This window comes from Molothrus aeneus, chromosome 16 (assembly GCF_037042795.1).
Source record: "Molothrus aeneus isolate 106 chromosome 16, BPBGC_Maene_1.0, whole genome shotgun sequence".
In the NCBI taxonomy this organism is placed as follows: Eukaryota; Metazoa; Chordata; class Aves; order Passeriformes; family Icteridae; genus Molothrus; species Molothrus aeneus.
Genome location: NC_089661.1, coordinates 10,887,383 through 10,903,729, shown reverse-complemented (window position 1 = coordinate 10,903,729; position 16,347 = coordinate 10,887,383). Strand labels below are relative to the sequence as shown.

The window sequence follows — 16,347 nt, the reverse complement described above, 5'->3', positions numbered from 1 at the left end:
AAGCAACCCCGCATCCTCCACACAGCTGGAAGGGATCCAGCACCCACCCAAGTGTGCTTTTTCCCCAGGCCCCACCACTGGTGTCACCCACCAGCCACACGCTGCTCCTGGGCCTGCCCCTCACAGCTTTGTGCCCCTGCCCCTTGTAAAAACTTCCATGAAATCCCCCAACCCTGCCCCAGCTCGGGGCATTGGAATCACAATCTTTCCTCACTTATTTAAGCAGCTGATAAAAAAAAAAAAAAGCAGAAAAGAGGCTTTATTTCTTGTTTCAAGTATTACATGCACTTTCAAAAATTAAAACTCTTTATTTAAACATCTCAATAGCATCTTGTCAGTTTGGAGGCAGCAAAGAATAACAGACATTTTGAAAAGCATTTACAAAAATACATTGCACAAAGTCCTATCTTGCTTTTTTAAAAATAAGTTAGTGTTATTCAAAATATTCCCCCCCAACTACCTAATTTCAATTTATACAGGATAATTCTAATTTTAAATATGTAACCTATAATATGAAAACACCTGTACATGTGTCATCTACTCCTCTGCGTAGGCCATAGGTTCTGTCTCTAGGTTGAGTGAAAAACAGTTCTTCACATGGAGACTTTTTCTATTTCAAACATTCGAGGACTGTTGTGCAACATACATAACTCAATTCAGAAAACCAGTCAGCAGGTCCATGTGTAACAGTTCTGTGTAACTACAAAATGCACTAGAACAGCAAGATAAAAATTCTGCAAACAAGTGAATTTCAGGAATCTTTTCCGAAAAGGATCTTCAAAGCAGCAAGGCTACAGGGGGGCAACAAGCAGTTTCACCTTGTTCTACGTGAAAACGTTGTTTCCAAGAGCAATTCTACTCATCTGGTACCCAACTAAGGCTTAGGGGAGGATCAGGAATGCCCGTGTTTGCACACAGCAGCGCTGAGCTCGAGTCCCTCTGGTAACTGTGACGCAGCAAGAATTGCTTCAGGCTTGTTTTCCACACACCAAATTCTCACAGTACAAATGGAGAATAACAATCAACCAGTCTAAGAAAATCTTGTCCCACTTTGGACAAATTAAGGTAGTGCAACTGCTGTACAGCAGTGTTTACTGAGCAATTCAGCAGGCTTATCAGCTCCAAGCCAGTCAGTTAGTACATCAAGGTCGATGTGGGATTGACACTAAAAAAAGAACAAACTGGCCAAGTTGCCATGGTAAAAACCCTTAAAATAACTTCAGTTACTTAAAGTTATCCCTGACTTTTAGAGCAATTTGCGGCCACAAATTACAGTAAAGCATTCTCAGTCGCTGGTGTTGAAACTGGTTTTGGTTGTGTTAGCTTTCCCTGACAGTAGTATTTATTATATTCAACATGTAGCAAAGAAGCCCTTTTGGATCCACCAAAAAGGTTGAAACCAACTGTCAACTGAAGGACACCTTTAGCCACAGTCAGTGTTCAAAATGTACCACAGTTTTTGGCTTATGGTGCCAAGCTAGCAAAAGTATGCAGTTAAGTCCTGGATTAAAAAAGAACAGATTCCTAGTTGCAGAAAGTGTGGTTTATTCTTTTTAAAAAACCTATACATTCATTTGTAATAAAATGTGTGTCACCTGTTTGTCAACTGGGCTTTATGAACCAGAGCTGTTTGCATGCATTATTTCTCTCAGCATGGACACAGAAATATGAAGCAAACTGGCAATTACAAGCTGAGCCTTAGAGTAAATTAAAATTGGGGTTTATACATTTCTGCTGACAGTCTTCTGCCTTTATCAGAGGATCAATAGTTCTGCAGTGTGCATCTTGCATCCTCGTCCTTTACAGATTCCAGTGTTGTAGGCTTCCCAGTATATACAGATTAGGAACAAAATGTACAAAGCAGCCACCCCCAGCTGTAGTGTGGATTACTGGGCAGGTTTCCCATGCACTCTGAACCGATAAAGGCAGGTGTACTCTACATGGCCCCAGTTAGAGAAAATCCTCAGCTCCACTATTTGGAATGCATCTTCATTTTTCTCCTGAAGAAGAAAAAAGCAAACACAAAAATCAGTGTCAGAGTTCTGGCATAAACAGCTGCAACTGAAGCTTTCTTATTAATGACTGTTGCTACTTGCAGGAACCTAAGCTATGCCTTGGGAATTTTCTGTTCCTTTGAGAACCTCCCTTGCCTTACAATTATTTGAGAGTCTGAAGCAGCATGGAACAGACTCTCCCCATGTTTAGCAACTTTCCCCCATCTGTGTCCACCTAGCAACAAACCTTCCTCCCCTCTCATCTATTCAGGCCATGGGTTTGAGGCACAGGTAGATTCTACCTCAGCTTCTACACTGCCCACATGAGAACAAGGCCTTTTCCCTTCACTGCTCATTGCACACAAGTGTAGAAAGTAAAAGTAGCTTTCTCCTGACACTTTAAATCTTATAATCCAGACTTACCATCACTGGAAACATCTGCAGTGGTTCTCCATCTTGATCATAGACATACTCTCCTAGAAGCTTGCCTTCTTCTTGATATTCATCATCCAGACCCTGTAACAACAGCATAAGGAGTTTTACTTCCATCAAACCAATGGAATTTCCAATCAAACCCAAACTAGAAGCAATGCCTACACAGAGTATCAAGAGACAGCACTTGAAGGTCTATGAAGCCAGGATCAGAATGTTTCCCATGTAATTTAAAGTTCAAGCACAGCTCTGTATTCCAGTTTCCTGCCCTGTAAATAGCTGTGCTGTTTACATGTTTCCATGGTCAAACCCCTTAATTTTCACAGCTAAACCCTTATCACAGTGTGCAATATAAACTGCTCAGGACAAACAGTGAGAGAACATCAAGGTTGAAGTCAACATTCAGATGCTTGCAGGTGACTGTTTAAGCATTTAGAAAAACCTGACAAAAAGTTCTCAGATATCATAACTGCTCTCTGATACACCCTGTGGTCTGTTCTGTAATCCTGCCTACACAACTGTAGTGCTGGGGAAAATGAACTAAAAAAATTATTTAAGGCACATCACAGTTAAGGTGCAGAGACAAAATAGGGAGGGATAGTGGGTGGAGAGAGGAAAAATGGGAAGGAGGATGAAACAAAATGTATGAAAAAACTAGAATAAAAAAAAAAAAAACATAATCTCCCTCCAGAAGTGTTTACTACTGTATAGAGCAAGAGTAAATAGCTCACCCAAAATTAGTTGCAACACTTGTTATTCATAATCTCAAAGCTCACAAATAAAAGTAATTTTTAAGAGGAATGAGTGAAACAGTTTATCATCTTCTTAGCTGTCCTTCCTCAAGTTACTCTCCTCCAAGGTATGCAACACAAATATTCTGTGTACAAACATCAACTCAAAATCAGAGACAGACTTACATATACTGCAAAATTCCTAGGAGCACTGGTGATATTTCCTGTTGGTGAAAGAGTTTTTGGTATGTGTTCCAATGTAAAGGCAGTTGGATAGATCTTCATGGAAAGTCTCACCACAAGATAGCCCTGTGATCCTTTGAAAGCCCAGCAGTTCCCTGGATACATGTCGGGCTGCACACAAGCAAGGTGGAGAGAACAAAATCGGATACAACAATAAAAACAATGTTGCAGTATTTTCTAGTTTATTGCAATAAAGAGTTGTAATGAATTTGGACTTCTTAGGGACAGTCTTAAACAGTAAGGTACAGAAATAATCTCCTTGCTGGAGCTCTCCAGGAAGGCAGCACACTCACCTGAGCTACCAGTGGTGTTTTGGAGACCTGCCTTGAGATGAGCTCTCAGCAGGAACCCTCCCAGCCCTCCCACTTTGCACAAGCCCAGGGCACCACCCAAGCTTCCTGTGACTCTCAGTTTTGCTAGACTAGGACTTAAGCTGTGCCCAGAGACTGCCAGAAGAATCCCACTCTCAGAAACATAGCTCCAAGTACCTGTGCCCCAATATATTACAGAGATACACCCAGCACCCAAAGAGCCACCCAAACCACTCCACATCAAATAACATTGCTGCATTTGTTTACTTGGCCTTTAATTACCTGAATCACCACTCTGGGAGACTGAGAGTAGTACCACAGAGGAATTCCAAAGAGGCTAATTAATGCTGTCTTGGTCTCATAGGTTTCAGAACAGCGAGTACTCAGAATGCTGCCACCTCAAAAAAGACAGATCAGGTTAGCAGAAATAGAAGTCTTCAAGAAGAAATGAGCAATTAAGACAGATTTATATAAAGCTTAATGCTACCAGATTAAAGATATTGTTAAGATCTAATAACTTTCTGTGGATACAATGCTTCTATCATATACAATGTTATTTTAAGAACAGGTTAAAGGTTTTTCATTTCTTTCTTATCCAGTTTTAGACATATTGAGAACTATTCTATCCATGTCCATGCACACCTAGGCTGATGTACAGACCTGTAAACACCATCACAGATTGCAATGATCTTATAATCAGGCAACACACAAAAATGTTCTGCTAAGCTTTACTCTTCATTTTAATATTTCTAGTAAATACTACTAAAAGCATGAATAGTAAAAATGGTGTTTCCTCTGCTATTTACCTCCAGATTCCAAGGCAAAATCCACCATCCCAGTCTTGTCTTGAGAGTAGAGTTTCAGTGCATTATTTACAATAATCTGTGCTTGCTAGAGGTGTACACATACAAGAGAATGGAAGGAAAAATATTAAAATAAGATCAAGTGATAAAATAATTGATATTTACATATCTGTGAAGTTGCAAGCATCTTTTTGAGATGCTGCACTTCATCACAAGTCCTTGAAAGCCTCTGTCAAGACAGAGGCCACTTTTAATAGATGGTTGTCTGTCTTAAAATACAAGTTTATACTGCATCTTGACTGCTGGTTTGTTTTATTTTTAAAATCTGCATTTCTTCTTCCCAAGACCCCAAGTTGCATTTCTTTGATGTACTTGTTTCTTGGGAATTCAATTTTCAAGATAGCACACTTTAAAAAAACACAAGTGTTGACAACAGGCAGCAATCAATGCTGCAAGAATCCACTAGAAAAAGCATTTTCTGCAGTTCTCCTCACTTCAACTGATGTTCCTGACATCTCCTAAGATCATTAACATTTATGTTGAGAGTCATGCTCAACAAAATGCCCATGAAAGAACTTTTTCCAATTTTAGTTGAACTTTTGAGGCATTAAAACTCACTCACCGCTTCTGTGATTCCAGAAATCCCTGCATTAGTCACAGCATTTGTAACTACTTCAGATGTTACTTTTTGGTTTGTTACAGACATATGGAGAGTAATATTTTTGAGGATCTGCAACTCAAGATCCCGCAGCACAGTCTGTAGATCACTTTTGCTCACAAAATTGGAGGTAAGCCACTGGAGAAGTGATTCAGGCAAGTCTTCTTGCTGATCACCAAAAAGCAATAGCTTGACAGATTCCTTGACCTGGGCATCTACCTAGTGGAAGCCATTAATAATTACAATTGTTAGTTTTTATAAATATATATAAAATATACAACAGGTACATAGCTAGACCATTATCACAAGTCATTATTTAGGTAAAAGTTGATAATCCCATCTTAGTATTGCTGTATTTTTGTTGGCTACATTCCAGTCAGACCTTTTAAAAGGCTTCAAAAGAACTTACATAGGATTTTTTAGAAATAACTCTCAGATAAGAAACTTAATTTGCTTTTACATGAGCTTCTTTTCTGTATTTCCAGGGATTAGCAAAATACATCAACAAAGTACTGTGCAGAGAACTGCTACTATGTCATAACTTCCTGGCAAACCCCTGCCATTGTGGAAAACAAGCAAGAAACTCCTCTCCAGCAAAGTGTTATGCACTAACGGAAAAATTCACAGTAACCCTACATACAACACTGTCATTCTTTAATACTGCCCCCATGTTACTGATTGCAGTGCATTTCAAGAAAGTTAGTGAACAAAACCAAGTAATATCAAATTTTACTGGGACATTTAGAGAAGTTGCAGAACCTACTTTTTCATGAATGACATCCATTTTCTCACAACTCATCTTCACACTTTCTCCAGATAACAGCTCTGATTTCATAGAAGCCAGCTCTAGTTCTAGCTTTTTAATTTTGGACATAAGTAGACTGTATTGATCATCATCTCTGACAAAAACAAGAAGTCAATTATTAGGAAAGAGTAGTTGGAATCATTCCATCAACTTCCAAAGGTGAGAATATACTTGTCTAATACAAAGTGCTCTTCTAGTTCAATTGTTCACCACAATACACACAGTGAACTTGCACTTGTAACATACTGTTACTTAAGGCATACTTAGAATTAATATATTCAAAGCAAAGTATTTTGAAGAATGGAAAAATCCAGCAGTCATGACTTCAGATTTTCACCAAGCTGACAAGTTAATAACTCAAACATATACAGATTTGGGGGAATTTAAGGGCTTCTGGCAAACCAGTCAAACTTTGTGTGAGTTTGCCACTGGTCAGAGTGAGTCTCAGGCTCCCTCACTCAAACCAGAGTAACTCCAGAGGCAGTGCTGAGCTACAAACAGCAACTCATATATGACCAGTATAGAGCAGTGTCCAGTGAATGCTATGGAAAGAGATCTCAACTATCATTCTAAAGCCATTTTACATTTAATTCTAATTTAAATGGCAATTCAGCAAGTAAGCAAAAAAACAAGAGACAAAAATTAGAACTGATACAGTTCAAGAATTTAAATACAAAGCCCATCAAAGCAGTCACTATGTTTCACTAAGTGATCTGAAGGAAAAGTAATACTTTTATAAGAGGATGAGAAGTCCCTCATTCTCTATGCTATATAAATAGCTTTCTCTAATGAAAGTGTAGTTGTAGGGTTGCCCCCACACTGGAGTAGGGTCCTGTGCTGGTGGTCAGCACCACAGCTGAAATCCAGTACAAGACAGAAGTGCTCTTGCTGACAACACAACCCTGCAGGGTCAGTTAACTGACACAAGATAAGGATCACTGTCAGTTGGCATCAGGAGTGAAAAAGCAAAATGTATTTGAAAAGTGCTTATACCTCATTGATTTTGATTTGGCCAGGTCGAACTCTTTCTGGATGTCCTACAAAATACAGAAGTTTTAACGTATACAAAGAAATTCAAGTGAAAGTAAGAGAATAAAGAATGTTACATGAAAGTAAATTTTAGCACCACCTGTATGGGACTGCATACACAATTATGTTTGTGCCTCTGTATAAGGTTTTATTCCAAATAGAACCTGCCTCAATGGTCAAGGGAATAATTTTTAAACTTTGGAATGTAACTCTCTCCAAGAAGGGGGAACCAAAACACAAACAAGTTATGAGACTTAGGGAACTGTAATAGCCACAGTAAAGGAAACTGCTGTTTGGAACAGCAAATTTTAAAAAATCAGTATGTTTTATCAACAGGTTACAATTAGAACAAGTCAGCAAAGCTCACTGTCAATACCTTGGATTCAGCTGAGAGTTTTCTAAGAAGTTCTTCCAGTGTCTGGATGCGCAATTCATGTTCTTTGTGTAAAGCCAGGAAATCAGTCTTAAAAAACAGAGAAGAAAAAGGGGGTGTATTTTGTTTTGGAGTACAAATACAATAATTGATATTTGCTGCAAAGTGCACTTTTCATTCTGTTCTGTGAATATTTAAGTGATTTATCCTGCAGGTAGTGTGAGAAATTACAGAATCTGTAATAAATAGAGAAGACTGATTTAGCTGCAGTAGGGGTTATATACAAGGAAGTTGACCACAAAATCCCTGCTTTGTCACTAGTCCTTCCTATAGTCTTCTTTATCTGTATAGAAACAGGATAAATCCAGCAGCTTTTCAGCAATGTAGGAATCTATTTTAGGCCACCTGTCTGGAATTAATCCTTTGTCACCAATAACAAAGGAAGAACAAATACCCACAACTACTCCCTGGCCCTTACTACCTCTTGGTTATTTCTAGAGCAGAAAAAGAATCCTCCAGTTAAATCACTCACAATCTGCATTTATATAACAGAACAATCTGTATTAGGAAACATCAATAACTGACTGTCTTACCTTTTCCTCCAATTTCATATCTTTAACATATTGACTCATCACGTTTTTTATTAAATTCAATGTTTCACTTCTGTCACTCATTGTGGCAACCTGATCTTGAAGGTTCTGGAGTAGGCTCATCACTTTGTTGTATTCTTTGTTTCGGTCATGGCATCTGTCAGACATGAAGGCCATTTGCTTTTCCAGCTCACTTATACGACCAAAGTCAAAGATATTTATGGTATCCTAAAATATAAAGATAATGCTTTAATGTACAAAAATCGACTTATCTACATTACTCTTGTGCAACAAGTAGTTATTGAAAAATACTGAAGACATGAAAGTTAAGAGAACTTTAAATATATGCAAGTTCTTCCCTAGACTGTTCTCCCTTACCTTTGGAGGTTGTACAGAATGAAAAGAGTCATCTTGTGGTTCAGGAACAGAAACAGAATCATCTGTTCTCTGTATTGTGCCAATTCTTGTCCAGTTCAATGGAGGTAATAATGAAATGAAGCCATTAAGCCCCCAGAACCACAAACCTAGAACAGAAACAAAAAGCTACATAAATATATATAAATAAATGCTGCTCTTTATCTCCATGGAAAATATGTTGCATGATACACTTACTACATATCACATTGCATAAGAGCTAATAAAAGTTGGAAGAAACTTAGGCTTCCATGGAAATAAAATAGCATTTCACAAGATTACACTTATTTTGGCAATATCTTAGTGGGAAGTAGCAGCATTTTCTACACAGGGTAAATTCTTTCCTTGTCCACCCTTATACAGAGGACTTTGAATCCCCACTGTAATTTTCCAAGAAGCTTCATCTTCTCCACAAAATAGCTGCAAGTTTTTAAGACTCACAAAGAAATGAAACTGCTTTTCAGAAATGGCCCAGCACTTCTGGTAAATACTTCAATTTGTTTCATTTCAGTTGACAGCTGGCTGGAACACTGTCTACTAACCACTGTAAAGTCAGCTGTATCTTAAGCAACTAAAGCAGGGTCTAGAGCAAAGGAGAGACTTTGGATGAGTTGGTAAAAACTTAACCACACTTCTATGGAGACTGACAAAACAATCAGTACCCAGCCTACTCCTTCATTGCTGCTCCTATGAAGGGAGGTAAAGAAAAAAAGGACTTCAGTGCATTTACCTATTCAGCCACTCTTTCTAAAGAGCTCTGTGCAATTAAATCAAGGATATTGCTTTTGTGACAAGGGTGAAAGCTTGCTGACTTGTCAGCACCCTGGAAGCTTGAATTACTGCCCTGTTCACAAACAAACTTGCTCTTTTTCAGTTCTGCATCTTCTTTATAAATCAGCTCAAAATTCTGAAGCAGCTGCAGTACACACACTGATTTACATTAAAAGTGAACAATTGACATACCTAGCAGAAACAGGAGTGGGATAAGAAACAGTAACCACCTGTAGTTCTTTGGAAGGCATCTAGAGAAAGAGAGCACAGTTTACAAGAAAGAACACATTTACCATAATTAATTGATTTATAACTGGGTAAATAACTTGCTCACAAAACAATTATTTCAAAGGATACACACCTTCTTACAAGAAACACCTTGAGCAAAGACATCAGAGTAACAAGTTGATACCATCCAGTTCTAAGCAACCTGAACATGCCAGCAGCTGCCCTCCCTAGAAGACAAAAGGTGGGAGTGTGAAATGTAATTCCTGCAGCACATGTTCAAAGAAACCAAGCAGAGGGACATGCAGCTCTGGCCAACAAAACTTTGCAGAGTGGAGAAAAGCATGAATAAGGCAATGCATGCAGCTTACTGACATCTAGATACCACAAGTATGACAGCATTGTAACAATAGCTACTCAACAAGGTCAACAGCCATGCAAAGAGATTAAATGCTCATTTATTATGGCAATGCTACCTCACTGGAAATTCAGTATTCATGTCTGAACACAACTTATCACACACTGGAGACCTCAGTATGCTCCAGGAAACACACAGATTAGCAGCAGCAGTTTTTGGTAAGAGGAATACCAATATAGCAATTGACTGCCAAACCAAACACACCCCATTATTCTTGACACCCCATATTCACACACTCATTCCCTCTGGTTAGTCTCCTGTAATGCCTGTGAACAGAAACACACTCTCTCATTAAGCATATTTGGTCAATAAAGCAGCACGTGCATTTCAAGACACAAAAGCTACAGGACAAGCACAGCTGGATTAGTGTAAGCCCCTGCAGTCCCCTGATTTGCCAAAAGGAACAGGCAATGCACACACACACACACACACAGGGATTAGAATAGTAACCTGGAGAGAGAATGGCCAGCCAAAGTAGAGACAACACCCTCTGGGACACAAGCCATCCCGTGGCTCCCGCTGTTCGCAACACGTGAAGCACAAAGTAACCTGGGTGATAACAAATGAACTCCATGTGGCAGCACAAAGGAGCTGGGGGCTCTCTTCAGATCATGCAGTGAAACACTCAGTCCCCTGCCCATCACATGTTCTGCAGAATTTTAAACTGTACCTTGCAGTAATCTCAAACTTGGTTCTTCACTACTCTAAAGCAAGCAAGCCACTAGTAAATAGGAAGTCAAGTAAAACCAAGAGAGTTTAGAAACTGAATTCTCATGGACAGAGATAAACAGACTGAACACCACCTGTGCAGTTAGAATATCACTTTTCCAAAATCCAAGTTTACATTTTGTAACATGTTTATCTAACAATGCCATGCAAAGTGTAGCAGAGAATAGCAAGAGTACTACCACAAAAACAAGCTTTAAGCACATCATTACTTTAAAAGCATCTTATTTGTTCAAAATTATACATCATTATCTGGGTTACTGTGCAGAAGTGAAAACAAGTAAAAATTTAAAATTCCAGTGATGTCCAAGAAATATTGATAAATAATAGAAAGTATTCCCACTTGGAAGTTGCAAGCAGTAAATTTACATTAGGCTGAGTGTTCAGTAGGATAGTTCTGTATCTCTTAAAGAGAACAGAACTACCACCAACCTCCCCATCCAATGCACTGTAATAAAATGCTGTACACTAATAAAATGCTGTAACTTAAAGCCTGCTGAGGCCAACAAATACTATGTCCAAGACTAGGACCAATCTTTCTACAGAACAAACTACACCATATATGTTTAGAAAATAAACCTACATTCTTAGATTAGCAGATATGCCTGGGTTAATCTGAGGGATTATAAATATACCAACCCAATGTTTTGCAAATCATTTAGGTGACTGAAGTGTCTCAAATCATTTTCCTTTGCTGAATAAAGAGCATTCAACAGATCCTTGATGTCTCTGTCATTCAAGCTCACAGGGTAGATTCTATCCCTATACAAGATTCCTGTAAAAATTGACTATCACTAGAACAAAAATAAAATGTTAAAACCCCTTTATTCAAATAATCTGCATAGCAGTATCTCGTACCTTACTTTCATTTAAAGTCAGCTTTTCAACCTAGCAAGCATACAGATCTCCCCAAAGTGCAATAAATTCATCTGTCTTCTTCCTTCTAACATACGAGGTGCACATTACCCTACATCTTGTTTTCACTAACAGGTAAGCAGCCTGCCAAGCTTGTACAAAAGCCAAAATCAGAGCAAGAATTCAGACAGAAGAGGTGTTAAGGAAGTTAGTTGTCTAGGCACTTTACATTTCTACCCTACTTTGATAGATGAAGGAAGGAAAAAAAGCCCAAACACAAAACATGTGTGATTAACATTGTGAGATTGCAATGCAAAATAAAAGCAAACAAAAATGTCCAAGTCAACCTGCAGAAGAAAAGGTGTGCCAAATGGTCCTTGCTACCCTTTTAGCCCATGAGGACTGCATGTGGTCTGTGGTGTACATTTCAAGATGTTTCTTCCCTTTACAGTCATCACCTGTTGGTTGTGGTAACAGTTGATTAATGGGATAAAGCCAGGATCAAATCAAGATCTGTTACAAGATAGATTTGTTTAAGTCTATCTCACATCATCATTTATCAACCCAAAAACTGCTAAGCAAACTTCAGGGAAGGAAACTTGCTGGGAGAAATACTACAGTACACCAGGGGATCACCATCCCCCCACATTTAAGTTGCAAACCCAATATATACTTTGTAGCTCCCACAGTGTCAGGGGCTGTGTGATGCTACTATTACAGCAACAACCTGGTGTAGAGCCCAGGACTGAGACTGCACCAATCACTGTACTTACATATTGACTCCTCATTCACACCAAGGTGACGATCTTCTCTGTAGAACTCCTTCACATTCATGCTTCCACAGTAGTCTGAGTGAGCTGCAACACATCCAAAAAGCACACACAGATTCTGATTATCAAATTCAAAGCCTTTCATAGACACAGACTTTAGCTAAACTGGCTTGGTTCACTATTAAAGTCAGATTACTCTAAGGAAACCTGAAAAATTATTGAGGAAGAAGCCTACTCTGTGTAATCTTGTTCTTTCTTTAAATATCAAGGGGCCTCTTAGTTCAAAAAAATTCTTCTGCTTCTTTTCAGATAGCAAAGTTTGTAAAAAAAAACAAACCAACAAACAAACAACCCCTCATCAAGTAAGTCCCTGTTCCCAACATTCCATCAAATGGGTCAGCCATTCATTACATATTTGTGCTGATTTTAACAAACTTGTTACAAGAAGGAGAAGAAAGCATTAGGAATTATAAGGCTCTGAGCAGAGAGAAGGAGGAGAGCAAAGTTCTACTCACATGCAAAAATCAGTTCCCTTCTGCCTATGGCAATTTAACTTCACTTGTAGAGCAGGTATTATAGAAGAGAAAGCACCAAAGAAGAAATGAATATTTTCAGGGAAAACAAGATGTGCTCTAAAGTAGTGCAGAGTGATGAGAGCAGTCTGAGTTTTGCAAGACAGATCTAAACAAGCTTTAAGTGCACAGCAGGTTTAAGGGTGATAAGAGAATGAAAGACATCAAAAAATTAGAATTTGACACTATCACCACAGTTTTTAAAAATCAACTTAAGTTTGTCAATTCAAAAATTAGTCTCTACCACTTCCTAATAAAATCAACATTTGGATCTCATATAAGGGAATCTTGATACTTTCAAAACAGGAAAGGTATGAAAAGTGCAGCACAAGTGAAATAAAAACTGAGAAAGATAGGAGCCAGCCAAAAGACTATAGAAGAACACCATAGTGCCAAAGATGAAGTCCAGAAGAAAAAAAACCCAATACACACACTTTGTCTTTGTTTGCAGACCAAGGAAGACAACTGAAAAGGTACCTTTATATTCATAACCCAGCTTCAGCAAAACCATTTGAAAGAGTTGCACTAATAGTGATGCAAAAGATGCTGCAGTATTTTTGACCAATCGTAGAATCTTACTCATGTAGAAATATGTTCCTCCTATTGAAAAAAACAGTGTGAATACAAATTATTCATCCATAGAAATATGTACTTCTGCTCTCTGGTCACCATTAGCTTGTGTAAGAGTGAGGACGAAGCACGGAAAGCCTTTAGCCAAGAGTGTGACACTTCAGAAAGTGTGGTTGGAAAAGTCTGGGTGTATTAGATATGCATGAAAGCTTTTCTAAGAATTTCACACCCTGGATAATGACTTCAAGGCAAAATGTATAACTTCAGCAAGAACAGCTTTGCTTAGTGAGAATGCAGAACTCTAAAGAACAATGAATTCCTTGCTTATGGAACTCAGAATTCCTCACTGAGGTGAACTGCTGATCCTGATTTTGGGGTCACAGTTCCAAAGAGACACTACAGGGCTATTCTGGATTTGAAGGAGTGAGGACTGCCCACCATCTTCTCTGCTGCTACACCAGAGGAAGTTCCTACAGAGGTCTGCCTGAAGCGCTAGAGACACACCCTTCTCCAGAGCCACAGGAACAAAGCCAAAATCCACCACTGCCCCTGTCCTAGACTCAGCCACATCCCAAAAACCTGCCATGACTGTGTGCCTTTCCCCACCCACCAAACACCCCCAAAGTTTGACTCACACCCCTAGGTTAAAGTTCAAAGGAATGTACAAAGATGAGGAAAACTCTCATGTGAATACAAACTCAGAAGTACAGAAAGAGTTTTCATGCAGTGCCACTTTAAGTAGTTGACTGTTCAAGTCAAAAGAATTCTACCCTCTGCTACACACTAACTACAAAGAAATACTTAAGTATCTGAAATCACATCCTATAGCTCAAACAGACTAATTCCTTTTTCTTGTACTGAAAACAAACTTCCTTCAAGACTTAACAAACCCACATAATTCCACAAGTGGCTCCTTTCTAAGTCAAGTTCATTAAGGAAACAAATCCTCTGTGGTAACTGAGGACTACCAGTAATCAAGAAACTCCAGGTGCAAGAGGCAGGCAGACATGGGCAAGACAATGAGGAAAACAATCCACTGAATGGAGATTATCTTGGAAAGGCAGAATCTCATTTATACAGACTCAGTTTTTCGAGCTTTAGGAATGTAGTCATTAGAGTGACTATTTGGAATCAGTTTTTCCCTTTGGAGTTCAATTTTTCATGTAGTTGAGGTGTAGCTTTTAGAAACACTATAAAAAGCTGCAAGGTTAAAAGAGGAGAAGAAAAAAGGAAGCAGAAAGTAGAAAGCCCTCTCAGAGACTCCCTCGATAGCACAAGCACTGCAAAGTAACAATTGTGCTCAACCTTGAAAGTTCAAATCACATGAGGGATAAAAAATTGTAAACCAAAAAGCACAGGAAGTTTGTATCTTAGAAACCATTACCAAATATTTCACAGGCAGAGCCACACAGATCTGATGTCAGATTAGGAGACTTACAATCAGTCCTGGCTGGCCAAATAATTTTATAACTTAAGGGCAGGGCATTTGAATTTTCTAACTGTTTGATTCCTACAGCAGCACTGAAAATCAGTAGATTATCATATACATGTACATAAAATTTCAACTGACACAAAAAAATGTATTTCAAATAAAAGCTGATCTCTAGAATTCAGTTACTGGCAAGTTCATCAGGGTTAGACAGATGCTTAAATAACACCGTGGAAATGAAACACAAGAGGAAGTAACTTACTAGATGCATGTTTCTGGCTCCTGTCCCTAGTGTAGATCCTGGAGGATGGCACATGGGAAGGTGAATAGGCAGTGAGGACCTCCTTCCTCTCTGACAGCATGCTGCAGTCACTGCACGTGTAGCCGTTCAGCGTGGGCTGCAGCTCTGGGGCTGCTATGCCCCCGTTGCCCTGCAGCAGCGTGGTGTCACTGCCTGCAAACACAGCACAACCCCATGGCAGCACTGCCAGCACCGGGCCTGCCACACACAAACCATGTGCAAGAAAAAGCCAACTGTACTTACTTTTGGGGTCACCTTCCTCATCAAGGCCTGCAAATGAAAAAAAAGAAGAAATTGGTCCCGAATATAAGAAAGACCTGAACTGAATTACAGTATCTTTCATAAACTCAAGTTAGAAGTCCTGCTAATTTGAAGACTTCAAAGAAAGTCTCTTTATGGTTAGCATTTAACATATTTTGCAGCCCATCAGAGAAACACCTATCCAGACCTTATTGTAGTATGGTAACAGTTGTGAAAATCTTCCCACCACAGAAGGGGCAGGCAAAGCAACATGAATGCCAACTGCACCTTGACTTAGTTCCCACAAGAAGTTAAAGCAGCTAATTACAAGCTTACAATGTTTCTGCTCTTGGTAACTACTTTGATACTACTGTATTTAAAATTCTGTTTTAAGAGTCAGGTTATCTAAAATTTAGAATGGGTTCTACCAAGATCGATACAATTCTTCCCACTAGGACTCTGGGAAGGTCACAAGTATTCTGACTGGAAACAAAGAGTCTGAATTGGGAGATATAACAAATTGCTGAGCTGGCTGTACACAATGCTTAACATAGACAATACTTTATATAGACAACTCCCATATTTTATCTGCATTGAAGAGAAAAGGTTCCAGGAAAATACATTTTGGTATCGTTAAAAAGCCAAACCAGCCAGCCACACACAAAAAACATTTTGGGAAATTCTGAAATGCCACTAATTTGGAACTTCCATCTCAAGGTATCTTAAAAATAAACACATTTCTGCCTACAAACAAGTAAGACAAGGCTTTTCCTTTGACTTTTCAAAAACAAGTTATATGTTTACCATTCTTCCAATACAGAACTCAGTGTACATTTTGAAGAAAGCAATGACAGGAGATAATTATGGCATTACATCACAGAAGTGTTTATGTTTGCTGGCATATTAACTTGACTGTGAATATTTTGACATTAACCATGCCAGTAAATCAAATTTACACACTAGACCATGAATTTCCAGTGGACATCTTAGCAAGCAGACCCCTACAGATGAAGTGTGAATGCTCACATGTTTGGGGATAGGATGGACAACAGGTGATGCAAAGATCATACATTTATACACACCAAAC

At 38.9% G+C, this 16,347-nt stretch overlaps 1 protein-coding gene across 5 annotated transcripts in view; it reads right to left on the bottom strand.

Moving 5' to 3' along the window:
• Positions 1 to 288: 288 nt before the first annotated feature.
• Positions 289 to 16,347, bottom strand: part of SUN1 (Sad1 and UNC84 domain containing 1) — a 29,084-nt gene continuing 13,025 nt past the window's right edge. For 2 of the 5 annotated variants that reach the window (XM_066560503.1, XM_066560502.1), the window contains exons 5-23: positions 15,264 to 15,290; positions 14,982 to 15,173; positions 13,198 to 13,320; positions 12,152 to 12,235; positions 11,726 to 11,836; positions 10,248 to 10,346; positions 9,516 to 9,609; positions 9,347 to 9,405; positions 8,348 to 8,493; positions 7,973 to 8,197; positions 7,383 to 7,469; positions 6,971 to 7,014; positions 5,936 to 6,071; positions 5,137 to 5,391; positions 4,518 to 4,602; positions 3,994 to 4,109; positions 3,344 to 3,511; positions 2,418 to 2,510; positions 289 to 2,000 (exon numbers count right to left, since the gene is read on the bottom strand). In XM_066560503.1, the coding sequence (XP_066416600.1) occupies positions 1,887 to 2,000; positions 2,418 to 2,510; positions 3,344 to 3,511; positions 3,994 to 4,109; positions 4,518 to 4,602; positions 5,137 to 5,391; positions 5,936 to 6,071; positions 6,971 to 7,014; positions 7,383 to 7,469; positions 7,973 to 8,197; positions 8,348 to 8,493; positions 9,347 to 9,405; positions 9,516 to 9,609; positions 10,248 to 10,346; positions 11,726 to 11,836; positions 12,152 to 12,235; positions 13,198 to 13,320; positions 14,982 to 15,173; positions 15,264 to 15,290 (2,258 nt within the window). In that variant the 3' untranslated portion in view covers positions 289 to 1,886. The remainder of the gene's footprint in view (positions 2,001 to 2,417; positions 2,511 to 3,343; positions 3,512 to 3,993; positions 4,110 to 4,517; positions 4,603 to 5,136; positions 5,392 to 5,935; positions 6,072 to 6,970; positions 7,015 to 7,382; positions 7,470 to 7,972; positions 8,198 to 8,347; positions 8,494 to 9,346; positions 9,406 to 9,515; positions 9,610 to 10,247; positions 10,347 to 11,725; positions 11,837 to 12,151; positions 12,236 to 13,197; positions 13,321 to 14,981; positions 15,174 to 15,263; positions 15,291 to 16,347) is intronic. The other 3 variants (XM_066560505.1, XM_066560506.1, XM_066560507.1) reach the window with 3 other exon arrangements.